This window comes from Macaca nemestrina, chromosome 10 (genome assembly GCF_043159975.1).
Source record: "Macaca nemestrina isolate mMacNem1 chromosome 10, mMacNem.hap1, whole genome shotgun sequence".
Classification (NCBI taxonomy): domain Eukaryota; kingdom Metazoa; phylum Chordata; class Mammalia; order Primates; family Cercopithecidae; genus Macaca; species Macaca nemestrina.
Genome location: NC_092134.1, coordinates 25,797,482 through 25,825,394, shown reverse-complemented (window position 1 = coordinate 25,825,394; position 27,913 = coordinate 25,797,482). Strand labels below are relative to the sequence as shown.

The following is a 27,913-nucleotide window of genomic DNA, read 5'->3' as shown; positions in this document are numbered from 1 at the left end:
CTAGTCACATCTGCAACCCCCCTTTGCCCTGTAAGGTCACACATTCACAGGTTCTGGGAATTTGAGTGTAGCATCTTTGGGGGGCCCTTACTCTGTCTACCACAGTGGGAAGGCACTCAGGCAGGGGAAACTGCTTCAGCGAAGGCATAGTAAACACGGCACTGAGTGCATGGGAAACAGCTGGAGCCTTCCAGATCTCCTAGATGATGTGGGCAGCTTCTAGAAAGGAGGGGCTGGGAGCTAGTCTGGGTGGAACAAGGCCAGCGGCTTATTCCAAAGCTACCATGTCAGATAACAGTCATGCTGTCTTTACTCATGTGGCATGTTTATCTGTGGTGGCTTGTTGAAGGGGGTGATGGTTTAGAGACTGGCAGGGCCTAACTCCATGCAGATGGAAAGGGGGACCAGGCACATTTTGGGTCAGGTTTTATAAATTACAGAGATTGAAAATTCAGTGTGCCCTGCAGTGTTGGGAAGTGAAACACCAACACACTTAAGGACCAGGGTCACTTTCTCCCCTGTGTCCCTCCTGTGGGGCAAGGAAGCGAGCCCTAGGTGACCAAAAGGAACTCGGAGCAGCTCTTGGATATGTCCTGGGGTCAGTAGAGCTTCACCCCAGGGTCTAGCTGCCTCTGCATCCATCCCCAGAGTGACTCCTGCCAGCAAAGTCCTTAATCCCAGAGAAAAGAATCATCACAGTGGAGTATGTGGTAGACACAGGTGGACACGAAGAGGAGGGACTCAAATTCTGAAGATTTTCAGATCCCAGCTGTCTTGCTGGCATGCTGTGTGGCAAGTGCCTGTGGCATGCTTGTGGCAAGTGACTCTGGGCGAGTCACTTAACCTCTCCGAGCTTCAGTTTTCTCATCTGGAAAGTGTGAAGAATAATTTCTATTCTAGGGGGCTAGTGGAAAGATTGAATGATGCTTTCCAAGTAAGAATGTTATCATTTTAAAAGGGTGGGATTTTAAGAAGGATATTCTCATTCTTTGAAAACTGGTCACCCACTTAGGATCTCATAGCCCCTCTCAGTTAACCAGGACACTTTTCCAGAGCAGTTGGTTCCAGAACACTGTGGGGGACCAGAGGGTGCAGTTCCAGGCATCTGCTTGCTGGTGAAATAGAACAGGCAGAGGCTATGAGGTTGACTTTTTTTTTTTTTTTTAGATGGAGTTTTCACTCTTGTTGCCCAGGCTGGAGTGCAATGGAGCAATCTCGGCTCAATACAACCTCCGCCTCCTGGGTTCAAGCAATTTTCCTGCCTCAGCCTCCCAAGTAGCTGGGATTATAGGCATGCACCACCATGCCAGGCTAATTTTTTGTATTTAGTAGAGACGGGGTTTCACCATGTTGGTCAGGCTAGTCTCGAACTCCTGACCTCAGGTGATCCACACACCTCGACCTCCCAAAGTGCTGGGATTACAGGCTTGAGCTACTGCGCCCAGCCAATTGACTTTTTAAACCTCCTGTCCCCCTCCCAGCCCTGCCTGGTTTTTCATGTTGGTGGTTACCTGAGAATCCAGATCTGCCAAACCCACACCCCAAGCTGGTGGTTGGGAGGTGCGGGCAGTGAGAAAGTGAAACATGTTCTTGCCTGCAACTGGGATGTTTCAAGCAGCTTTGCCATATTTGAAATTCAAATAGCTGCAGTGCTTCCCGGTGCTGTATTAGTTTTTGCAATTACCAGGTAGAACAACCTACAACAGAACGCACAGGTCAACCCATGTAATAGTTTTCTCCACGTGAATTATGGAGCCCACCCTCCCCTACTTTGCTAAGAGAGAAATCAGAGGTGCCAAGAACAGCCTCTTCATGAAGACCTCCTGCAAGCTAAATATATACTTTTGAAATCGCTAAGAAAGAACTTGAGCTTCAACCTCTGAGCCCCCTCTGGGGAGGCCCTGCAGTATTGGACCTGGGAGGTCCCAGGAGTCCTTGCGACTCAGGGTGTTTTACTCTCCTTCCAAATATTTACGAAGGAGTTGCATGGGCCAAGATGCTAAGCTGGGCTAAGCATGGGCTAAAGACTTTTCCATAATTGTCTTAAGTGAATGTCAGAGCAACCTTGTGAAAGTAAGTTCTGTAATCCCCATTTTAGAGATTAGAAGAATGAGGCCCAGATGGAAATGGGAATTAGACTGATCTGAGTTGATCAGATGATCAGTTGATCATCTCCCAAACTAGGCTCCATCATTTAAGACAGGATTGCACAAAATACTGTTCCTCTCAGCTTTGGTTTATTCACCTGCAAAAAATGAGGATCTTTCAAGGACTTTAAAGGATGCTAGGAGGAGTAAGTTAAGGTGTGTAATTATGGTGCGCACTCCCAGAGCGGCAGCTGTGTTGAGCTGTGTTGCTTGAGTTGCCTGAGTCTTCGCTTCCAGGGTTGGAAGCCTTTGTCTTTGACCACTAATTCCATGCTCTGCCCACAGGGGGGCCCCACTCAGAGCCTGAGCTCTAACACTGACCCCTGTCCCTGAAAATGAAGTCCAGGAAGAACGGAAGGCAGTTCCCAAATAAATAAGAAGAGACAAGAATAAAAATAATTTAAACTTAAAATAAAACTCTAAATCAAGCCCAAGGCATGGTGTGCAAAGCACCCAGCATCAGCTACATTCAGGAAGAGCATTTAAGCCGGGGCAGAACCTGCATTTTCTTTTCTTTCTTTCTTTCTTTCTTTCTTTCTTTCTTTCTTTCTTTCTTTCTTTCTTTCTTTCTTTCTTTCTTTCTTTCTTTCTTTCTTTCTTTCTTTCTTTCTTTCTTTCTTTCTCTCTCTCTCTCTCTCTCTCTCTCTCTCTCTCTCTCTCTCTCTCTCTCTCTCTCTCTCTCTCTCTCTCTCTCTCTCTCTCTCTCTCTTTCTTTCTTTCTTTCTTTCTTTCTTTCTTTCTTTCTTTCTTTCTTTCTTTCTTTCTTTCTTTCTTTCTTTCTTTCTTTCTTTCTTTCTTTCTTTCTTTCTTTCTTTTGAGGTGGAGTCTCACTCTGTCACCCAGGCTGGAGTGCAGTGGCACAATCTCAGCTCACTGCAAACTCCACCTCCCAGGTTCAAGCAATTCTCCTGCCTCAGCCTCCCAAGTAGCTGGGACTACAGGCACCCACCATGCCTGGCCTCAGGTGGTCTGCCCGCCTTGGCCTCCCAAAGTGCTGGGATTATAGGTGTGAGTCACCACGCCCGGCCCCAGAGCCTCTGTTTGTTCATTGTGGGGCTCAGGACCGCACAGAGTAGTGCTTGGTGATGAGTTCTGGAATGAATGAATGAATGAACGAACCCAAGCAGCATCTGGAAAAGCATGAGGGAGGCCATCATGAATGCAGGCGCAGTGCTGACAAGTAAGGGGCAGGAGGAAGCATAAAAGAAAGGCTTGGCTGGAACCACGTGACCTGGGGCCACTCTTATGTGGCCACTTGTTAATCATGTGGTCTTAGGTGAGGCAGCCATGTATCTGGGCCCTTCGGTTTCCCGCTTGTAAAACTGCAGCACTAGGGCAGGATACACTACAGAGCCTAGACCCAGCTGGGCTCCAGGAAGCCCAGGTAGCATCAGAGGCTGCTATTGGGACTTCTCCTCTCTGCAGATAGGATCGCTGTTCTTCATGCTGGTCTATTTCATATGTGTGTGAACAGGCTGGGCATGCTCTGATGAAGCAGACCTCCCAGCATCTAAACTGGCTATGTCAACATCATGTCCTCAGATAGCACATGGGACAAGTGACAATGGATGCCCCAAAATTTAGAATTCTAAGACTCTTGCTTCTCCGTTTACTCCCTAAATTTTTCTTCCTGACTCGGGAGGCTCTGAGCTTCAAGAGGAAGTTTTCCCCGCCCCCATCTTCAGCTGTTTTGGAATCCCTCCAATTATCATACTGTGTTGACCACCGAGCATAATAGCATCAACAATTACAGACTGTCTGTGTACCCTTAGCCACATCGCTTAAGTTTTCAGACCTCTGTTCTTGCATTTAGAAATGGGTAATGAAATACCCACTTTTTTTTTTAAGAGATGGGGTCTCACTCTTTGGTTCAGGCTGAAGTGCAGTGGTGTGATCATAGCTTACTGTAACCTTGAATTCCTGGGCTCAAACCTCCCACCTCAGCCTCCCAAGTAGCTTGGACCACAGGAGTACACCACTACACTAGCTAATTTTTTTTTTTCATAGAGAAGGAGTCTCAATTTGTTTCATCGCTCATCTGGAACTCCTGGCTTCAAGCAATCCTCCTGCCTCAGCCTCCCAAAGTGCTGGGATTACAGGCATGAGCCATTGTGCCTGGCTGATGTACCCACTTCTGATGGAAGGACATGAGGTAAACTGAGATAACGAGTTTAGCACAGTGCCTGGTATGCAGCAGGTGCTCAAGGAATGCCAATGCTCTTCCTTTAATAAATCTTTGCTGTCCCAATGATTAATGTGTGGTAGCTGGAACTCCGAGTCATGAACAGCTCACAGAGACTGGTTGGAAATGATTGGAGGCATTTCTTGGTGGTTACTTGTCCTGTTCTTCCTTATGACTTTTTTCTCCCTTTTTTTCAAAAAAGAAAAAAAATAATAATCATTTTCTTCTCTTCCCTTAACAGGATGAAGGGAAATTCTAACTATGCCTCTGGGTTGATATTGTAGGGACAACGGAAAGCTTCCCCTTCACCCTTGGAAGGTCCTCTAAAAGATCAGCTCACAAAAGGCAAACTAACTGGAGAAAAGATGTCCAAATATATTTGATCATAGTTTTAGATGACATGGGAGCCTTCAGAATGAAGACTCAATCCCTCGATGGAGTACAGAAGCTTGTATACCATCTTGGGGTTGCAGAAAGAATGGGGGCTTGGGTCCTGGCAACACAGGTTATGGGAGCGGGGAGAAGAGAAATTTGATTCAGGGCAATACATGATTATTAGGGAGGATTCAGTGGACTTGAAGGACATTCAGTGGTCTAGAACAAGGTCTGTCTGTTGTCCACGTTTGTCGACAGACTCTAGTCCTCCTTCCTGTGATATGCTTTCAGTTCATGAAAGCCCAGGGAGGGAACTAGAAGTCATTGGTTTCTCTGGTTGGTCTGGACATTAGGCAAATAAGGCAACTTCAGCCCCTGCTTTGGGAGAGGTGGAGGACTGAGAGGGGGTGGGGAGGAAAAACAATTGTTCTCCTTTGCAGGTCTCTCTGGTCTTTGTGTAGTTAGGGGGAAAGTCTCTTCTGGCATATGTTGACCTCTAAGGGCCTTTAATTAAACATACTCATTATAGCAGGGAGCCATATTTTGGGATGAAGTTCTCTGTGCTCCTTCAATATGTATTTAAAAAGAAATGCATGTGAAGTATTTCTAAAGATTCTCAAGTCAAGGAATTCAGCATTAGAAATGGTGCCCTTTTGCAGCACATACAGATTCTGTACGGCGGCCCCTGTGATATTATGCAACCGCCATGTACAGCACGTTTGGCTTTGATTGGTTTGAAAGAAGTGACATTAAAGAGCAAAGAATATGGCACCATAGAGGATGGATTTTCTTCCTCACACTCATGACTTAATCTGAGATGAGACTGGTTCACTTTGATAGCTCTTTTCACCCTCTTCTTTGCAAAAGGCAAGGTGGAAACCTCATTTCTCTCTTGGCTAGATGCTGCAACTCCAAAGGTGACTCTGTATGGAGAATGTTGAAGGTAGGGTTGTCTGAGCCACCCCGCCACACTCTGCTGCGTTACGCAGTACTGAGCCCTCCAGAGGGCTGCATGTAATGGATGGATGTGCTCCCTGGAGTGAATAAATAACTCTGTTCGCCTGGTCCCCTCTAATTCATCCTGTGCACAAGTGCCAGAACACGCCATCAAAAACAGACTATGTCTCACTTAAAATTCTCTGGAGGTTTCCCACTGACCTCATGGTAAAGTCTGAGCTCCTTAGCATTGCAGGCAAGGCCATTGGAATCTTACCCCTGCCTGGTTCCCCACCTGTGTCCCTCACAGCTCTCTCCACCCCCACCTTTCCTTACCCCAGTTCTCCTGAACGGACAGCTGAACACATAGGCTCTTCCCTACCTCCCTGTTTTACACAGTCCCTCTGCTAGGATGCTTCTCCCCTTTCTGTTTAACTCCCCTTTGCCCTTCAAGACAGATTGGAGAATATAACCATAATAATACTATAACAATAGCTAACAGGTGTTGAGTATTGTTTACTGCCAACCAGTGAGCTAAGCCCATTATGTACACTCACACCTGTGCGATAGTCACAGCCAAGCTGAGAGGGAAGCACTGTTATTATTAATCCCATCCTTCATTCCCCATTCTGCTAAAGATGTGCCTCTTTTGAGCTTCTGGAGCATGTATAGACTGGATCATAATTGTTGATTTACTTCTCTGCCTCTTGCACTAAACTGTGAGCTCGTTCATTCATTCATTTGGTCAGCAATTACTGAGCACTGACTATGTGCCAGACACTATGTTTAATGCTAGGGATAAGAGTGACCCAGACAGATGGAAAGATCTCTGCCCACATGAAACTTACAGTGTCTAGGGGGTAAGCCACGGAGGGGAGAGTCTTAAAAATTTAGAAAACCAGGCCGGACCCAGTGGCTCACACCTGTAACCCCAGGTCAAGGTGGGTGGATCACCTGAGGCCAGGAGTTGGTGATCAGTCTGGCCAACAAGATGAAACCCTGCCGCTACTGAAAATACAAAAACATTAGTCGGCGTGGTGATGGGCACCTGTAATCCCAGCTACTCGGGAGGCTGAGGCAGGAGAATCTCTCGAACCCGGGAGGTAGAGGTTGCAGTGAGCCAAGATCGCGCCACTGTACTCCAGCCTGGGCAACAAGAGTGAAACTCCGTCTCAAAAACAAAAACAAATAAACAACAACAACAATTTAGAAAACCACATCAGTAAAACAATTACAAGTTGTAACAAGTGATGGGCAAAACCAAAACAAGATATAGAGAATAATGGGGTGCGGCTGAGACACCTTTTGACAGGGTGGTCAGGGAAGGCCTCTCTGAAGTTGTAGCATTTCTGGTAAGGACCAAAGGTAGAGAAAGGGTCAGCTGTGGAACAGCAGAGAGAAAGGTCTAGGGAATCGCATGTGTGAGGACCCTCAGGCAGGAATGAACTTGCTGTACTTAAGGAACAAAGAGAAGGCCAGGCTGGCTGGATAACCAGGAGTTGGGGGAGAGTAGTGTAAGGTGAGGCCAGGGACCAGTCCTGAGGTTGGAAGCCAAGGTGAGGAGCTGGGGTTTTATCCTAAGAGCAACAGGAGATGATGGGAGGGTGCTACAGATTGAATGTTTGTCTTCCCCAACCCCTAAATTCGAATGTTGAAATTCTAACCCCCAAGGTGATGGTATTAAAAGGTGGGGCCTTTGGGGGCCTTTTGGGGGTGATGAAGTCATGAGGGTGGAGACCTCATGACTGGGATTCGTTCCCCTGTAAAAGAGACCCCAGAGACCCAGCTAGCCCCTTCTACCATGTGAGAACACAGAAAGAAAGTGCCATCTATGGGCCAGAAAATGGGCCCTCGCCAGACACCAAATCTGCTGGTGCATTGGTTTTGAACTTGCCAGCCTCCAGAACGGTGAGAAATAAATGTCTGCTGTTTATAAGCCACCCAGTCTATAGTATTTTGTCATATGAGCCTGAATGGACTAAGAGGGCTTTAAACAAGGGAGTAATATGATCACATTTACATTTTAATTCCTCTGCTAAACCAGAAAATGGGATAAGGCAAGAATGGATGTGGGAAGAGCAGTGAAGAGGTTGTTGCAGCCCCCAGACAAGAAGGGATGGTGGCCTGGAAGGGCAAGGGTACCAATGAGAAGATGAGAAAAATGCACAGATTGGGGCGAAATTTTGACAGTAAAACCGTGGGAATTTGGTACTATTCTGCAGATAGGGGTGAGGAGGGGGAGGAATTGGATGACTCCTTGGTTTCCTGCTAGAGATTGGGAGGATGGGGCACTGTTTACTGAGGGGTGGAAATCCAGGAGTGAGAAGGAGAGGACTGGTTTAAGGGGAAATCAAGAATGCAGTTAGGGTCTGCAAACGTCTGAAGGTAGAGATCTTGTCTTATTCATTACATATACTCCCAGCACTTACCCTGTGCCTGGCACACAGTAGCTGCTCAATAAGTGCTTGTTGAATGAGTACATACCCACATCTACCTGATCAATGGGGATGCAGTGTTAGTCCCTGCTAATGCAGATCTTATCTGGGGATGCCCAGAAGATCCACACTTGAATAGACCCCAAGGAGGTGTCCATTATTCACAGGGCCCAGTGCAAAATTTGAAGGTGAGGCCCCTTGTTAAAAATCATTAAGGAATGTAAAGTGGTGACAGCAAATCATTAAACCAACCACGGGTGCTCTACACTGCACAGCTTGCACGACCATGAAGCTGGTTTTTCTCCTAAGTAGGAAGCTGACCTATTAAGGGTTAGCAGGGGTTCATCCAGGGTTTCTGAGATAAAGGCTGATGCAGAACTTTCCATAGAGTAGCAGAAGGGGACCAGATGTTCCAGGAGCCCAGCAGGGACAGGCTGCGTGCAGCTTGTGTGTCTTGGGGAGCAATTCAGCTGTGCATCTCTCCTTGATGTTGCATCCTTTCCACCTCTTTGGGCACACCCAGGTGCAGTGGGCATTGGCCAGATTGGAGGTGGGAAGGCAGGCCCTTGAGTGGGTGGGGTCCTTCCTGGGCAGCAGCAGGAGGTCCCTGCTCTAAACTGCAGACCCCAGGGCTGCATGCTGGGGGAGCTGCATGGTGCATTCCATTCCTTTCCTTTACTCCCTCTTTTCCCCTCATATTTGTACCTCTGTTAAATCAGGTTACTTTAAATTATAGAAAATAATAATAACAAATGGTGCTAATTACTCAGCCTTTGGTATGTGTCAAGGACTGTGCTGAATACCTTATTATCACAGTCGTATTTAACCTTCACAACAACCCTTGAGGTTAAGCAGTATTCTCCATTCCCATTTAAGAGAGAAGAAAACTGAGGCTTAGCAAGATCAATCAAGTCACTTGTCCAAAGAGAAGAGACGTTGCTATTATGGATTTAGCAGCTGCTACACATTATCTCAAATTCTAGATTAGTACTTTCAGTTTATGGAAGAGGACAGTGGAGTCAGAGAGCCCAAGAATGTGGCCTGAGGTCACACAGCTAATGAGAGGCAGAGGATTTGAATCCCTGTCTCTTTGATTCTAGAGCTGTGGCATGGTGCCACATTGGTGGGGATAAATCTGCACCACTTAACTGTATGATCTTAGGCAAGTTTTCTAAAGAAATACTTTAACATCTGCATTTGTCTCCAAGCCCAAAGAGGGTTCAGGTCCATGGTTCTTTCATACCTCTGTGCTGTCGCCCATGCTGGTCTTTCTGCCTGGTGTGCCCTTTCTGCCTCTCAGTGGGGGATCCTACAAGATCCGGTTGTGATAGAATTTTTTTTTTTGGTGTTGTTTCCCCTACAGGTAGTAAGCTCCTGAAGTATGTGAGCAGTGTCTCATTCACCACTGTTTCCTCCATGCCTATTCCAGTTCTCAGTAGAGAGTAGGTCCTGTGTCAGTTAGCTATTGCTGCGTAACAAACCACCCCAAAACTCAAAATGACTTAGACAATAAGCATTTATTAGTAGAATTCACAAGTCCAGGGGATAGCTCTATGGTTCTTCTGGTCTCAGCTGGGGCTTTTGCATGTATCTCCTAGGTCACCTGTAGGTTGGGGAGTCAGCTCTATTTTCTGGGCTGGGCTGTCTCATAGGTTTAGGGTTAACTGGCTGCAGGCTGGTCTAGGATGGCCTCTGATGGTACAGATGGGCTTTCCTCCATTGTCTCTATAGCAGGCTAGCCCAGGCCTATTCACGTGGCCATGCTAGGGCACCCAGAGAGGGAGCAGAATTGAACAAGGTTTCTTTAGGTCTGGGCATAGCATTCAATCTGGTAGCACCATCACATCCACTGCACTTTCTTGGCCAAAGGAAGTCACAAAGTCCAGCTCAGAGTCAATGTGCAAGGGCACTTGGAAAGACTGTGGACAACAGAGGCATGAGAAATGGAATACAAATGCATCATAAATGTTTATTAATTAAATAAATGTGCATTTAACATGTGCCCATAACTACTGTAAGCTTTTTCCATATTAACACATTTGATCCTGACAGCTACCCGCTGAAGGAGTTACTGTTTTATCCCATTTCACAGATGAGGAAACAGAAGCACAGAAAGGTTATGTAACTCAGGGGTCCCCAACCCCTGGGCCATGGACTTGTACTGGTCCGTGGCCTGTTAGGAACTGGGCCACATAGCGGGAAGTGAGTGGCAAGCAAGCAAGCAAAGCTTCATCTGTATTTATAGTCATTCCCCATTGCTTGCATTACCACCTAAGCTCTGTCTAAGCGGCAGCATTAGATTCTCATAGTGACACGAACCCTATTGTGAACTGTGCATGTGATGGATCTATGTCTTGTGCTCCTTATGAAAATCTAATGCCTGATGATCTGTCACTGTCTCCCATCACCCCCAGATGGGACCATCGAGTTGCAGGGAAACAAACTCTGGGCTCCCACTGATTCTACATTATGATGAGTTGTATAATTATTTCATTATATATTATAATGTAATAATAATAGAAATAAAATGCACAATAAATGTAATGCACTTGAATTATTCCAAAACCATCCCCCTACCCCCAGGTCCATGGAAGAATTATCTTTCATGAAACCAGTCCCTGGTACCAAAAAGATCAGGGACCACTGATGTAACTTGCTCGAGGTCACACAGCTAGGAGGTGATAGAACCTGGATTTGAAGTTGGACAGTTTGACTCTAGTGACGGTGCATGTGGCCACTACAGTAGTCTTTCTTTTCTTTTTTTTTTTTTTTTCTTTTTGAGATGGAGTTTTACTCATTGCCCAGGCTGGAGTGCAATGGCATGATCTCAGCTCACTGTAACCTCCACCTCCTTGGTTCAAGCGATTCTCCTGCCTCAGCCTCCCAAGTAGTTGGGACTACAGCCATCCACCACCACGCCCAACTAATTTTTGTATTTTTTTAGTAGAGAGAGATGGGGTTTCACCATGTTGGTCAGGCTGGTCTTGAACTCCTGATCTCAGGTGATCCGTCCACCTTGGCCTCCCAAAATGCTGGGATTACAGGCATAAGCCACCACACTCAGCCCTACAGTAGTCTTTCTTTCCCTTGATAATCCTGGGCAAACCTGAACATTGTTCAAAGCTGCCTGTGTTAGCCTGGAATAATGGTCTGACAAGTTTGTCTTTGATGGTAATGGTTGTTTTTAATCCAAGGGTGTGGAACTTTTGAGATATGGCACCCACGGCTCATTTAAATACAAACTGCTTCAAAGGCTATCCCAAATTTTATTGCCTGGCAGCAGAGCTGGCTTGCCGAAAGATAGACTCCAAAGTTTTATTAACTGTCACCATGGCAATTTCGAAGACATTGGTTATGCCGAAAGATTTCCTGACACTTCTTATTCATAATGGTGCTGGCGGGTCCCAGGCAGGCTGATCTACGGCTTTTAATCAACTAATGGATGGGGTCTCTAGGTACAGATTTACAGCGTTCAATCTTGTTAGAGCAGAAAAAAATGCTGCAAGCTCAGAGCTGTCCCAATTCCCAATCCAGGGACACAGTCCTTCTGGGCAGACAGCAATAACATGGCTGTCCTCAGCTCGATAAAAAGAAGCACTGTCACCCAGGGCCCTGGAGGCATGGCCTTGGCTGCCTGTTGCATGCCAAGGCTTATGTCCTGTTCTTCCATCTGTACCTTCCCACTTGGCAGAACGGGCAAAGAGAGCCAGCGGCGCAAATGTTCACACTGTAGGAGGCAATCAGGACATTACAGCAAGAGTGGAGACTTTGGCAACAGAAAGAAATGGGTTCAAGTCCCTGCTTTGTCCCTTAGTAGCTGTGTGACCTCGGCTAGCTTGCTTGACCTTTGACCTTGCTGAGCCTCAGTTTCTTCCTCTGTAAAATAGGAATAATGACATTGTGAAGATTTAAATGAAATCTTAAATAGGTGATTCATTTAACTTTACACAAGGTTGGGTGGGAGTACCCAGTAAATGTTCACCGCTGCTATCTTTGTTCTTTCTCCTCATCCTCATCATCATTGCTGAGACTGTGTCAAGCCCTGTCTAATGTCCCCCTTCTTCCCAGCCTGATGCAAAGGGAAATAGTTTGTACTGAGTGCCTACTGTGTGCCAGGTATCTTAAATGGGCTTTGTTATTTCATTGTCCCCACTCCCGGGGAAATAAAGCAGTTTTATTGTGATTTGACAGGTGGACAGAATGGGGTCAGAGAAGTTAAGTGACTTGCATAAGGTCACTCAGCAAGCAAAGGCAGACCTGGGATTGGAGCCCAGTCAGGACCAATGCCAAGGTCCACACCTCTGGGCAGTTGCCAAGAGGACTGGAGCCAGAACAGCAGCCCTATCAATCCTTGTTACATGGGACAAGACAGAATCTAGGGGGATAGGCCTCCTTTTGAAAGTCTTCAAGGTGGAGACTTGGCATGGTGGGGCCAATGGGGACCACCAAGGACCCTAAAGTATTACACCTGGAAGGGGGGTCCACCCCCTCACATTACTGATGGGAAAACGAGATCCAGAATGGCCAAGTGTCTTGCTGGGAGATACACATCCAGGTAGAGGAGAGCCAGGACTTGAACTCTAGAAGCCTGGGGAGTCCCTGTGGGCAGAAGGGCCTCACAGGGCAAGGGAAATCCAACAGGCTGAGCTCCTCTAGATGCCCTGTCCCCAGCTCTCCTCACCACCAACTTACCTGCTGCTTCCCACGGATGAAGCCATGAAACACTGAAGCTTCCTGTGTCAGGGACTCCGGAGAATGAGGCCCTTCTCCTTTATTCATCTGCCACCCCCTGCGGGTCCCCTCTATGCCAGGCATGGGAATAGGTGTTGGGAGCTTGGCAGATGCCTTGAAACTCTAAGGCCTTTGAGAACAGGGGGCCTGCCTCCTTCACCTACTCCCCTGCAGAACTTCGCAGTGTTCTCTATTAGTCTATTCTCATGCTGCAAATAATAAAAAAAAATCCAATAATAATAGCTGACATAGACATGCAGGGTTGGCAGTGTATCCGGCACCACAGACTCATCTCAGTTGATCCCCACAACCCTATGGAGTAGGCACTGTTATTATGCCCATTTTGCAGATGAGGAAACTGAGGCCCAGGGACATTACATAATTTGCTCAAAGCCACATGCTAGGCAGTGAGGGATTAGAATCCATCCCAGGAAATCTGAATTCAGAGCCTTCTCACATTGCCACACTGAACCCCATGGTAAATCCATTCATTTGTGATTAATTCAACAAATATTTACTGAGTGCCAGCTATTATGGTAGACACTAGGGATCCAACAGTGGCAAAACAGAGAAAACTCCCTGCTCTTGCTGACCTTAGCATCTACAGAGACAGGCCATAAACAAAATTCAAACCTATAGGAGGTTAGATGGAAAAAAATGGAGCAGGGAGTGCTGCAGACACAGTTTTAAGAAGGCTGATCAGAAATGGCCTCGAAGAGGAGGTGATTTTGAGTAGAGCCCTGATGCAAGTGAGGAAGTGCCTAGTGCCCTTCTCGGGGAAGAATATTCCGGGCAGAGGGAGCAGCAGATGCAACAACCCAGTGGGGGTGCAGGCAAAGAGGCCAGTTATCAGACTCTAGCTCCTCAGCCATTTATTAAGTGACCTGCATTGTGGCTGCGTTTCTTCTGAGTGAAGCCAGGGCTTGCCGGTGGCACACACAGCCATGCACAGGCCCTCTGTGGGGCAGCCCTGTATGCTGTGGGTCGCAGGGGCCGTGGCCCGGCCCTCCAGAGTGTCCCCTACAGCCTGGCCCTCCCGCCCTGCAGACAGAACCCCTAGCATTCATCTCTCAGTAACTCTAAAGCAGCCAGGGGGGCCGGGGTGGGGGTGGGGGGCGGTAAGAAAAGGAGCCTGCAGCAGGAACCTGGGAAAACAGGCTGGCTCCCTGTACCCTCCTGGTGCCCTGCTACATCAGTGCTGTGGGGGTGGCTGTTTTCTCAAGGGGCAACTTCTCCCCAAACCCTTAACAGGGTACCAAGCCACCTGTTTTCTGTTACAAACTCACCAGTGTTCTTTCCCTGGAAAGAAAAGACAGAAAGAGAAACAGCCTTGGTCTTGGGGGAAAAGGCCTGGATTCTAGACCAGCTCTGCATTCAGCAGCTGTGTGGCTTTAGGCAAGTGGCCTAACCTCTCTGAGCTGTTTACTCACTGGAAGATGGGAAAGCTCACTCTCCATCTGTGGCCATTGTGAGATTATACCGAGATTCTGGCTGGGAAAATGGTTTGAAAACTCTAGATCTGGCTGGGCGTGGTGGCTCATGCCTGTAATCCCAGCACTTTGGGAGGCCAAGGCAGCTGGATCACCTGAGCACAGGAGTTCGAGACCACCCTGGGCAACATGATGAAGCCACGTCTCTACTAAAATACAAAAAAAAAAAAAAAAAAAAAAAAAAAAGAGCTGGGTGTGGTGGCACGCCCCTGTAGTCCGAGCTTCTCGGGAGGCTGAGACACGATAATCACTTGAGCCCCAGAGGTGGAAGTGGCAGTGAGCTGAGATCCCACCACTGCATTCCAGCTTGGGCTACAGAGTGAGACTCCATCTGAAGAAAAATAAAAGAGAGAAAAAAGAAAAAGGAAAACTCTAGCTGTCCCTCAGAGGGGCCGCGGTGTTGCTCCTCTTGCTGACTCAACAACTCTCTTTTCCATCCCACATCAGGGGACTGGGGGCTGTGTGATGTAAGGCACTCAGAGAGGGTCCCAGTGGGGAAACATATTAAATAATTTTTTAAAATCCCTGCCCCTGTACTGGGTAGAATAGCATATCCCCCTGGAACCTCGGAATATGATTTTATTTGGAAATAGGGGCTGTGCCGATGTAATTAGTTAAAATAAGGTTGTTTTAGTCTGTTCTCATGCTGCTAATAAAGACATACCCAAGACTGGGTAATTTATAAAGGAAAGAGATGTAATGGGCTCACAGTTCCTCAGGACTGGGGAGGCCTCACAATCATGGCAGAAGGCAAAGGAGAAGCAAAATCACGTCCTACATGGCAGCAGGCAAGAGAGCTTATGCAGGGGAACTCACATTTAGGTAACCATCAGATCTTGTGAGACTTGTTCACTACCACGAGAACAGTATGGGGGAATCCGCCCCCATGATTCAATTACCTCCACCTGGCCCTGCCCTTGACACATGGGGATTATTACAATTCGAGGTTAGATTCGGGTGGGGACACAGCTAAACCATACATGCTGGATTAGGGTGGACCCTAAATCCAGTATGACTGGCCTCCTTAAGAGAAGAGAGGACACACAGAGACACAGACACAGATGGAAGAAGTCCACGTGATGACAGAGGCAGAGATTAGAGGGAGACAGCTACAAGCCAAGGAATGCCAAGGTTTCTGGGAGCCTCCAGAAGCCAGGAGAGGGGCACAGGTTGTCCCTCAGAGCCTCCGGAAGGAACTGGCCTTGCTGGCACCTTGATTTTGGACTTCTAGCCTCCAAACTATATTTGTGCTGTTTCAAGCCAGGCTGTTTGTGGGAATTTGTTACAGCAGCCCCAGGAAATGAATCTACCTGCAACCCCTTGTTTTATAAATCCTTGGCTCTTGTGGTTTCTGAATAATCAACTTTCTGCTTAAGAGTTGTATTGCAGATTTGCCTTGAAAAATAAAGTTTTGAGGATGGGGAAGCTGGGGAGGTAAAGGATGTGAATAAGCCTCGAGTCAGAAAGCCAAACCTCAGAGATTCACGTCAGTCCCAAAGCCTCCAGAGAAAGAAAATAAGCCAGGCCTGGGGCTGGGGATCTTGAGCCTGGCACTCGGCATAATCAAACGCTCCCCTGCTGGCATGGTTCCAGAGACAGCTGGAATTCAAATATGCTGATGAATAGATAAGGAGGGAGCCAGGGTTTCTCTGGAGAGTTCCATCTGATTTTGCATTGTGGGTTGGGGCAAAGAAGAGGGTGGCCCAGGAGGAGGTGGTCTGCAGTGGGAGAAGGTCTGAGCCCTTCCTGATGGGTTGTTTTTCTTTGGGGTCCCTGGGGAGAATTTTGAGACTTCAATCAGCCTCAGTTTAGAAGTTTGTTAGTAGAAAAGGAAGTGGGGTTTTGCAGATCCTGGAAATCCTCCTCGTTTTTGTACTGTTTTATTTGCAGAAAATGTAAAGTCTTTTCATTAATGCCTTTAAAAAGGGATGGGATTTTAATATTAGTTTAATACTCAATGAATGAAACTATCTTGAGTATAGTTTTTGGCTTTCCTGTAATTTCTCTTGTATTCAGAACAGTTTCTGAGAGCAGAGAAGTCCTCTAACCCAGTGTCTGGGGGGAAGTAAAAGCTTCTCTGGAAACCAAGGACTGGGGATTTGAAAGTCAGTAAGTAGATTTGTGGAACCCTTCTGTGGGCCACATTGTGCTAGACTTCATAGTAAGTTTGCAATGGGAATGGTGATGGTGATGATGGTGGTAATAATGGTAGTGAAGTGATGATGGCAGTGATAGTGATGATGGTAATAGTGATGGTGATGATGGTGGTGGTGATGATGTAGTGATAGTGAGACAATGATGGCGATAGTGATTGTGGTGGTAGTGACAGTTATGATGATGGTGATGATGGTGATGATGATGGTGGTAATGATAATGGTAGTGATGATGGTGGTAGTGATGGTGATGATGGTGGTGGTGATGTTAATGGTAGTGACAGTGATGATGATGATGGGGATAGTTATAATGGTGGTAGTGATGGTGATGATGATGTAGTCACAGTGATGATGATGGTGGTGATAATGTAGTGATAGTGATGATGGTGGTGGTGGTGATGATAATGGTAGTGACAGTGATGATGATGGTGGTGATAGTAACAATGGTGGTAGTGATGGTGATGATGGTGGTGATGATGTGATAGTGACAGTGATGATAATAGTGGTGATGGTGATGGTGATGATGATATAGTGATAGTGATAATGGTAGTGATGGTGATGATGGTGGTAATGATGGTGATGATGGTGGTAGTGATGGTGATGATGGTGATAATGATGATATAGTGATAATGGTAGTGATAGTGATGATGGTGGTAGTGATGGTGATTATGGTGATAGTGATGATGGTGGAAGTGATGGTGATGATGGTGGTAGTGATGGTGATGATGGTGATGATGATGGTGGTAATGATAGTGGTGATGATGATGATGGTGGTGATAGTGATGATGATGTAAGTGATGGTGATGATGGTGATGGTGATGATGTAGTGACTGATGATGATGATGGTGGTAGTGATGATGGTGGTAGTGATGGTGATGATGGTGGTAGTGATGGTGATGATGGTGATAATGATGATGTAGTGATAATGGTAGTGATAGTGATGATGGTGGTAGTGATGGTGATGATGGTGGTAGTGACGGTGATGATGGTGATGATGATGGTGGTAATGATAATGGTAGTGATGATGATGGTGGTGATGATGATGGTGGAAGTGATGGTGATGATGGTGATGATGGTGATGGTGATGATATAGTGACTGATGATGATGGTGGTAGTGATGATGGTGGTAGTGATGATGATGATGGTGGTAGTGATGGTGATGATGGTGATGGTGATGGTGGTAATGATAATGGTAGTGACGATGGTGGTGATAGTGATGATGGTGGAAGTGATGGTGATGATGGTGGTAGTGATAGTGATGATGGTGATGATGATGGTGGTAATGATAATGGTAGTGATGATGGTGGTGATAGTGATGATGGTGGAAGTGATGGTGATGATGGTGGTAGTGATAGTGATGATGGTGATGATGATGGTGGTAATGATAATGGTAGTGATGATGGTGGTGATAGTGATGACGGTGGAAGTGATGGTAATGATGGTGATGGTGATGATGTAGTGACAATGATGGTGATGGTGGTGGTAGTGATGATGGTGGTAGTGAGGGTGATGGTGGTTGATGATGATGACGGTGGTGATGATGACAATGATGATGGTATTGATGATGATGCCAGTAGTGACCTGATGAACACTGACAATGTACCTGGCCACCTGGATTAGCACTTTATACACATTATCTCATTTCACCCTTACAAACTCCCTATCAGGTAGGTTCTATGATTACTCCCATTTTACACATAAGATAACCAAGGCACAGTGGGGTTAAGTAACTTGACCGGAGTCCCACAGCCTGTAAACAACAGAGCTGGGCTTTGAACTAAGATAGTCAGACTCCAAAGTTTGTCCCTACGCCACATAAACTCAGTATGAGACAAGCGCTTGCAATAATGATAAACATCAGCAATAGCAAACACTAACTATGCATCTCTTTCGCACCAGGCATGTGCTGGGTGCTCATTTAATCTCCTCAGCACCCTCACAGGGGACTTCTACCCTCATTCTGCAGATAAACAACTTTGCCTAATGCTGTATTAGGAAGCCTCAACCAGCCTCCCTTTCAATCTTCGCTTTTAGAGAACATCATTCCTGCCTGGGATCAGAAAAGATGGTTCGTACACTGCCACCAGCTCTCTGTGGGACTGTGGGGGAATCTGCCCTCATTTCTGGGCCTCTGTCATTTCATCCAAAACCAACAGGGAGATACAGATGCTCTCCAAGGCTCAGCCTGGTCAGCCCAGGGAGGAGCGGGAGGCACAGTCCAGATGAGCCAGGTTTAGGGGCAGATGCAACCTGGCACTTGTCTTGCCTTGATTGGGTCCACTGCCTTCTAAATCAGGCCACTTTTGACTCCAGTCAGATGTGGATTGGCTACAGGGTGGGTTGAGAAAGGGAGTTTATGAGACATGAAACATGAGAATTGTGTGTGTGTGTGTGTGTGTGTGTGTGTGTGTGTGTGTATTTATACAGTGGTCAGAGAAGGCCTCTGTGAGGAGGTGGTGACTGTTTTTGTTTTTGTTTTGAGGCAGGGTTTCACTCTGTCACCCGGGCTGGAGTATAGTGGTACAATCATAGCTCACTGCAGCTGCAAACTCCTGGGCTCAAGTGATCCTCCTGCCTCAACCTCCCAACTAGCTAGGGCTACAAGCACATGCCACCATGTCTAGCTAGTGTTTTAAAGTTTTGTAAAGCTGAGGTCTCACTATGTTGCCCAGGCTGGTCTCAAACTCCTGGCCTCAAGCAATTCTTCTGCCTTGGCCTCCAAAAGTGTTGGGATTACAGGTGTCAGCCACTGGGACTGGCCAATGATGACATTTGACCAGAGACCTGAAAATAGTGAGGGACTGAGCCATCTGGTTAACCAGAGAAAGAGCACTCAGGTAGAGGGAGCAGCAGGTGCTAAGACCCTGAGGTCTAAGTAAGCTTATGCATTTGAGCAAGGAGATGGGTGTGTATGGAGCAGTGGTTCTCTATCAGAGGCAGTTTTACACCCTCTCCCTTACACCCAGGGGATGTTGGGCAATGTCTGCAAACATTTCTGGATGGCATAGCTGGGGAGGGAGGTGATGTTACCAGCATCTAGTGAGTGGAGGCCAAGGGTGCTGCTAAACATCCTACAGCCCACAGGACAGCCTCCTACCTTACACACACACACACACACACACACACACACACACACACACATACACGCACCAAGGAATTATCTTGGATCCCACATGCCAACCATGCTTAGGTTGAGAAACGCTGGTCTATGGGGAGAGTGTTAAGAATTGAGGTCAGAGAAGGGCTAGACCATGGAGGGCCTTGGGTGCCATGGCAGGGTCTGCCATAGCATTTGTCACAGCGTAATAATAATTACCATTATCATTAGTAGGAGTAGTATATCAAACTCAGGCAGAGCATGCTGTCTGCCCTCCCGTGCCCCGAGGACTTGATGCATATTAACTTGTTTACAGCCCACAACAACACAGCGAGGAAGGTACCGAGGTCAAACAACTTTCCTCAACACGTTAAGGTGGTGTTGCCCAGTGCCTTCCTAGGCAGACCAGCTCCAGGGTGCAAGCTCAGGGCCCCTATCTGCTTACAACTGTGTTCCTCCCCTACGCTGTGAGCCCCTTCCTACCTTTATATCCCCAGCACCTAACATAGGGTTTGGCACACGGTAGGGACTCAATGATGGTTTATTGGATGCAAGCAGGCATTTTCAATGTAACAGCAGATGCAGTCCCATCATTTGAACAGTGTGTGCATCCTGCTCGGGGGCAGGGGTTGCTGGAGGCAGACCTCCCCTGTGATGCTCTGTCCTCATTTACATACCAGGAAGGTCAAGTTCACAGCTGCTGCCCTTCAGCGCTAGGCTGCTCGGTTGTCTCCAGCCTCAGGCCTCCAGGCTTGCCCACCTGACCTCAGGGGCCTGGCTCATCTTGTCTCTTTCTCCCTTTACACATTTCCAGGCCTAACATCCCTGACTTCCCTCCCGGAAAACACACATCCACACACACAGTCGCACGCTCTCTCTCCTGTTACGTCTTTCATGCACTTGTAGAAAATAAACCTCTGCGCTTCATACTGCCTCTTGGGAGTAGTCTTCATTTATCATGCATGCATTCATTTTGAAATCACTTACCAAAGCCCTACTATGCATCCAGCATCGTGCTAGAGGCTGAGGACAGTGAGCAGAGCAAAAGAGACAAACAGCGCGAGCAAGACAGGCAGGTAAACAACTGTCATAAGCCAAACTGTTTTTATCATTTTAGCTGCTGCCTTCAGTATCCCCGGGGGTGGATGCTGCTTGCTTTGGGCGAAAGTCTTAGTGAGCTGCTTGTGGTGGTATTTGGGAGCCTTAGGCTTAGGGCATGGGTGAGAAGGTGTCAGGAGGGACCCAAGCAAGGGAAGGAGCGGGTCAGTTTCCTCTGCAAGGAGGAAACAGCTGTTGGGTTTACCTAAGAGGACGGAGCAGAGGCTAGAAGAGGGCAGAGGGAAGAGAGGGGAAAAGCAAGGGCCAGTGAGAAGGTGGGGGGCTTGGGACACCATGGGGTAGGGGACCAGGCTGTCCAGAAGAGGACATTTAAGAACAGGACCACCTTCACTGTGAGATGGGTTGTGTAACTCTAGGGTCAATATCCCTGCTGTGCCACCCTCCCCAACCACACATGTCCGGCAGAGGCAGGTGTTCTCACATGTGCGTTGTCAGGTGGCTTCTCAGTGGGTGTCAAAAGGGGCCTGGTTATCATGTGAAAGAAATAGTTTGGAGGAAGAGGAGCCTGCAGGCACAGGGACTGCAAATGAGACCTGCCCTGGGGGTCTGCAGACTTCGGCAGGGTGGGGAATTTGGACTTCTGCAAGGGGTAGATGCTGGGCTAGTTCAGATCCCAAAGAGCATGCAGGGCCTCTGGCATCTGGTTAAAGCTTAGCTGAAGGTGTTTCTGGAGAGTTTAGTTAGGAACTGTGCTGCTTTGAGCAGGGCCAAGGAGGACACAGCCATTCATTATGGGCTGATGAGGGTCGGCAAATGCCTTGCCGAGGAAGAAGCATTTGAGTGGCCTTTGAAGGATGGATAGGAGTTGGCTGGACAGTGAGAGAAGTTGGGGGCATTCAAGGCAGTAGGAACAGAATTTGCAAAAGCCAAGAGGAGCAAAAGACCAGGTGTGTTCCCAAGCTGGATGGTTGGCTCCTAGGGTAGGAATTGGAGTGCAAGCAAAGCGATAGGCCTGGGGAGGAATGTTGGGAGCAGAACCTGCAAGCCCTTGCCTCTGTGAAGGTAGCCCTTCAGAAGTTCCCACATAAATGTAAGCGAGGTGCGCGGTGCATGGGGGCTGAGCAGCCAGGTGCAGAGCCCGTCTGCCTGTGTGTGAAGCTTAGATCTCCCACTGACCAGCTTCATGTCTGTTTCACTCTCTACTCTGCAAAACAGGGCTTTATGCTCCTTTATCTGCAATTCCAAAACCAATTCCAAGGATCTGGAAACTGGAAGGGTTTTTTTTGTTGTTGTTGTTTTTGTTTTCAAATAAGCTTGGCAAAAATACATTTGGCAGCTAAACCTGGCCCACAGGACCCGAGGCTGGCTCTCTATGGTCTTGTTATTCCAAACACAGATAGCCCTCTATGTGGCTGCAGAAGTGTCCAGGTGCTTGATTACCGCTGCCCTCCCAGATTCTCCACAAGTGTTATGTAATATACAGCACGTTCACCATATCATCTTTCTGAAAGTCAAAGAATTCTGAATCTGAAACACCTCTGGCCCCAAGGGCATTGGAAATGTGATTGTCTGTTGTAGTATCTAACTCACAGTGTTGTTGAGGAGGATAAAAATCAGGGTATTCAAGTGAAGGACTCAGAACTGTCCAGCCAACACGTGGTGAAACCTCAGTAAATGGGAGCTGTCCATGTTGTTGCTATAATGAGCTCTCAAACTCTGAAACCCCTTGGTGTGAAAGGGTGGGCTCAAGTTTGCTGTCTGCAGAGTTGAGGTGCCCTGACCACCTAGCTGAGCTGGGCAAGCCATTCGCACAGCGGTCTGTTTTCGGCTTAGGTGGGGCCTGCAAGAAAATGGGCCTTTGTATTTTGTTATTGTAGAGTGTGCTATTCCAACAAGCAGCAGCCGTGCCTACCTCTGGCCAGTGCTCCCAGCAGGCATCCCTTGTCCCCCACAAGCCTGGTGTGGCCTGGCGTGGTATAGATAGCCTGTAAACTACTGACAGCCTGGGCCGCCTTGGCACCTTCTTGTCCTCAGCACCAGCTGGAGTGCTTGGTAATTGTTCTGAGTTGAATCTCACCTATTGACTCTAGGCAGAAGACACTTCGAGACCTGCTTTGGAAACACCTAGATTCTGCGTTACTCCCCAGCCACTAACACATGTATGTGCAGGCACTCATACACACACATACACACACACACATACATTCACACACACACATTCACACACACACACACACATTCACACACATTCACACACATTCACACACACATTCACACACACATTCACACACACACTTACACACATTCACACACACGTTCACACACACAAACACACACACACATTCACATACACATTCACACATACACACAGACACACACACACTCACACACATTCACATACACATTCACACACATATTCACACACACACAGACATTCACACACACACACTCACACACATTCACATACACATTCACACACATATTCACACACACAGACATTCACACACACACAGACATTCACACACACACATTCACACACATATACCAACACATCAAGACCCAGCTATATCATGATGCACTCAGGGATCCAGAGAAACCAGCTTCTTGAAGCAAAGTTCATTTTTTCCTGCCTTTCTCTGTCAGAGACAGGGACTTTTGGGCAAAGATCAGGAGAAAATGCTTCTGTTTACATCAAAGGTCGCTCCTTTTGTTTACTAAGGACTGTTTCCCTGACCGCTATTAAACAAACAGCAGAGGCTTGGCTGGCTTCAGAGGGCTCAAGATGTGGCCACCAACTGATGCCGCCAGATGTGACCCGCCTCCACCCGGAGACCAGAAGAGGCCCCCCTCTCCCTATGTGCAGGAAGAAGAAAAGCAGGGGCCTGCAGAGACCCCTCATCATTGCCTTGGCTTGAAAGATTCTTAGACTTTGCTGAAACTCATCCACGGTTTTCACAACCGAGAAACGCCACAGTCATCCTCTGCTCCCTGATTTTAGCTCATGAGCCCTTCCTAAGCTGAAGTCAGCTGAATCAAGAGTAAAATGTGCCTCCCAGAAGGCTGGGCAGCAGGGAACTGGTGTTGTATTAATCAAGCAAAAAAGGGGAAAATCTGAAGACCAAGCACTGCCTGGCAAGGTGAGCTGGAGCCAGCCGGCTGGGGTGTTTATTTTCCGCTTCTGTGGGCCTGGCAGGAGGTAGGCACTCTTTTCCCTCTTATGCTGGGAGAGAGGGAAGCTGGCCAGTCAGTGGCCTTGTAAGTATGAAGAGTTTAAAGGGGCTCCAGCTTCTAGCAGGGGACCACCAGGACCACAGGAAGTTGCAGACAGCCAGAGACCTGCGTGTGAGTAGCTTGCTGCTGGGAGCTGCCAGCTGGGCGTAGGAGACTTTGAGGATGACCTTGAAAACCAACAATGCTGCTTCAGAGATCCACTGTGGATGAGGCTGGGTAAGAGAGAACCATCTATAAAGATGGACTGCGCATTATGAGCTGAGAGGCATTCCGTACTCAGTGGAAGGGAGCGCCCGTTTCTTGATAGTCCACAAGTATTTATTGAGCACCTACTATGTGTTAGGCAGTGTTTTCGGCAAAGGAGATATAAAGACGAACAAGATAGAAAAAAATAAGTGAATAAAGACATAAATACTATAACTTCTGATGATGTTGAGTGCTATGGAAAAAAGTGGAGCAGGATATAGGGGCAGAAATGCAACCCATTTTCTGGGAATCTTAACCTGTGATGTGTTGCAGCAGACACCAGCCGGGCTGTGTGACCTTGAAGGCTCACGTCCGGGTCACACACCCATTCTGTGCCTTAGCTTTCTCACCTGTGAAAGGGGGCTGATCACTGCAGGGATTTCAGAGGTTCGATAAATAATACCTGTCTTCCCATACCTGCAAAAGCAGGCAGGCAGACGAAGATTAACAACATCCCCTTGTTGATGGGTGAGGGCTGGGTTGAGGGATGTGGCTACCTGTGGGGCCTGAAGCAAGTTTCCGAACACAGACCCCGGCATGAGACACCGCAACTTACCCCACCCCGGCCACTGGCAGCTCTGGACGGCCACAGGCCTCCCCTGCAGACAACTGCTTCTGATGGGACCCCAGAAGCAGAATGTGTGTTTTCTGTTGGTGGTTGGCTCCCAAAACCAGAAAATAGAGGCGGAAGGACGGGGCTGAATTGAGCTTCCTCTCACCCTTCTTGGTCTGCCAACTCACCAATAGAGGCGTGAATGCAGCACCAGGCAGCCCAGGGTTCAAATCTTGATCTGGCTTTGCCCTCTGCTAGGTGCAAGACCTTGAACAAACTGTCCAGCCTTTCTGAGACTTGATTTTCTCATCTCTAAAATGGGAACAGCACTGACACACATCTGATGGGATTCCCGTAAGGAGTAAGTTAGGTGATGCATCTTGGTTACTCAGGGCAGTGCCTGGCACGTACGGGGGCGGAGAGGGTGAGGCATCAGACTGGCTCGTTCTTAAAGAAGCCCTCAGCTCTAAAGCACAAAGCCATGGAGTTGAGGTCCCCCCAGCAGCAGGCAGCGCCCACCTTATAGGGTGGTTGTGAAGATTCGACTGGTTAACATAAGAATAGTGCCTGGCACACACGAGCACTTATTAGGTAATAATAGCTTGAATCATTTGAAGAAGTGTCAATATTCCATTATTCTTTATCTACAAAAATGGCAACTTCAAATGGTAAACATAACCCTTTCCTCCCCTCCCCTCCCCTCCCCTCCCCTCCCCTCCCCTCCCCTCCCCTCCCCTCCTCTTCCCTTCCTGACACAGAGTCTTGCTCTGTAACCCAGGCTGGAGTGCAGTGGCATAATCTTGGCTCACTGCAACCTCCACCTCCCGGGCTCAAGCGATTCTCATGCCTCAGCCTCCCGAGTAGCTGGGATTACAGGTGCGCACAACCATACTTGGCTACTTTTTGTACTTTTAGTAGAGACAGGGTTTCAGCACATTGGCCAGGCTGGTCTCAAACTCCTGACCACAAGTGATCCACCTGCCTTGCCCTCTCAAAGTACCGGGGTTATAGGCATGAGCCACTGCACCTGGTGGATCCTTGTTATTTCTTAGCAAGGTACTTATGGTAGGGGCTCAATAAATATTTAGTTCCTTCCTCTCAAATGATCTGGTTGGGATGAGCCAGTCTGGGGTCCCAGGGAACACTGAAAGCCTACCCTCCCCACCCTCACTCAGGCCCAGTGTCCTTTGCCCCGAGGAGGGCCTGGCTGGCCAAGCCACCCCCACCCCCAGTGCCGCGGTGTGGGCAGTGCAGCCACAGGAAGCAGCATGGACCCTTCATAGACCGGGATGCTCCCAACTTGTCACTCGGAGCAGAGCACACTGCCATCTGCAGGGTCACCACTGGGCCTCGTCCCTTATCATGACTGCTAATTAAAGACAAAATTAACCGACCCTGGCCTGGTGGCACCTCTCCCAACGCCTGGCTCTGGCTGGCTGGGCCTCAGTGGGGAAGGGCTGCCCCTGATACTTGGGATGGTGGCCAGAGCGAAGGGGGTGGAATCCCACCCATAACGGAGAAGGTGCCAAGCCATCTGGAAAGCTGGGGCCAGCCCGACACCTCACCGGCCAGCTGGGAGAAATGAGATCTTGGGCCAATCTGGGGGTGACAGGAAAGGGAGGGTGAGATGCAGACGTCTTACTCCCAACTGTATTCCCAGCCCCTTAGAACAGTTGTCGCTGTCAGAGAGAACAGATGTAATGTACTGAGCATGCCAGGCATGAAGGGGGCATTTGATAAATAATAAATTGCTGCGTGGCTTGATGGATGGGGCTGCAAGTGCATAGTCAGTGCTCAACATTTTCCTCATACATTTTCAGAATAACAAACCCCTCTATCGTGCTTTGAGTCAGGTGTTATTCTTAGTATTTAAATATATTCATTCAATGGTTCTCACCAGGACTCTATAAAACATGTTATTTCCCCAATTTACAGATGAGGAAACCAAGGCACAAAGAAGTGAAGTAACCATCACAACACCACACAACTAGCAAGTGGTGGAGATAAGAGAGGTCACAAGATTTAGGAACATAAGGGATTACGTGGGTGAACCTAATCTTCCAGAATTTGTTTTTCGTCTTCCTGGAATTTTAGGATTGAGTACAGAAGTGGAGGCTCCCGTTGCAGGTCAAGAAGAAAAAAAGAGAGAGGAGAAGAGAGGAGGTAGCTGCAGTAAAAATAACAGCTTGTAGATATTGAGCCCTTACTGTGTGCTGGGTTCTGTACCCAGCCCTTTCTCTGTTTCATTCTATTTCATCCTTAGAGTAGCTGTACTTTGAGGTTGGCGTGAGCTTTGCCTGCAATCTGTAACTTTTACAAATGAGGCACATTGCAAAATGACCCTGGCATCCCTGGCAGGAGACACAGCAGCAGCTTCCCCTCCACAACCCCCCAGGTCAGGCTTTAAGGTGGAACACTGGGACTCCCTGGGCTGCCCATGCTGATGCCCACAGCAGGGTGAGCTCTCTGTGCCTCAGTGTCCTCTCTATGAAACAGGAGGAAGAACGCCCCTCACAGAGCCATGGTGAGGCTCAGGGGCAGAGGGGGCGTTAACTGTGCCCCCATGCCTAGAGTTCAGATTATGGGCTCCCTTGCTCTGAAGCTTTCTACATGACTGCAAATTGACCCCAGACCGTGAGGCTCCCTGCTTCCCCCTCGGATCTGGTTAGAACCGCCATCAAGAGGCATAATCTCCTTACTTTTCAGATGCAGAAAGTGAAACCCAAGGAAGGGGTGACTGGAACCTAGGGCCCCAGCCCAATGCAGTCTCTGGGGCTCCTGATACCTCTTAAACCTAAAAAAGGAAAGAGCTGGCTACCATCAGGGAGGATACTGGGGACAAAACACCGAGGGGCTCTTGCACATGTCTGGGGTGACAGAGCCCAGAACAGAGCCTCTCCATCCATCCCCATTATTTCTGCAGCAGAGGCAGGTTCAGGCTGGAGAAGTTCCAGAGCAAGGCAGTCACAGTGATGAAGAGCTCGGAGCAGCTGGCATGTATGTGTACACATGAACCTTAAAGGCCTCTTGGATCTAGGAAGATAAGGGCCAAACGGAGCTACCATGGGAGCTTATAAAGTGACAAACAGAACCAGGGAAGGGACAGAGCAAACACAGGACCAAGGCACCCTGGCCTCTCCAGGAGGCAGGAAAAGTCAAAGCCCAACAAGCTATAGGGAGCCCCAAAAACATGGACTCTGGGGCCAGACTCCCTTGGTTTGAAGCCCTGCTGTGCCATTGATTAGCTGTGTGACCTTAGGCAATTCGGTTGGTCTCTC

The 27,913-nt window shown here is 48.0% G+C and overlaps 1 protein-coding gene across 4 annotated transcripts in view; it reads left to right on the top strand.

The window, feature by feature from the left end:
* Positions 1 to 27,913, top strand: part of ABTB3 (ankyrin repeat and BTB domain containing 3) — a 339,095-nt gene that overhangs the window by 127,161 nt on the left and 184,021 nt on the right. Inside the window, exon 1 of one of the 4 annotated variants that reach the window (XM_071071186.1) lies at positions 23,254 to 24,052. The exons of the other annotated variants lie outside the window; for them this stretch is intronic. Coding sequence (XP_070927287.1) covers positions 24,043 to 24,052 — 10 coding nt within the window. The 5' untranslated portion in view covers positions 23,254 to 24,042. Of the gene's footprint in view, positions 1 to 23,253; positions 24,053 to 27,913 lie in introns of those variants that run through there. 4 annotated transcript variants of the gene reach the window in all.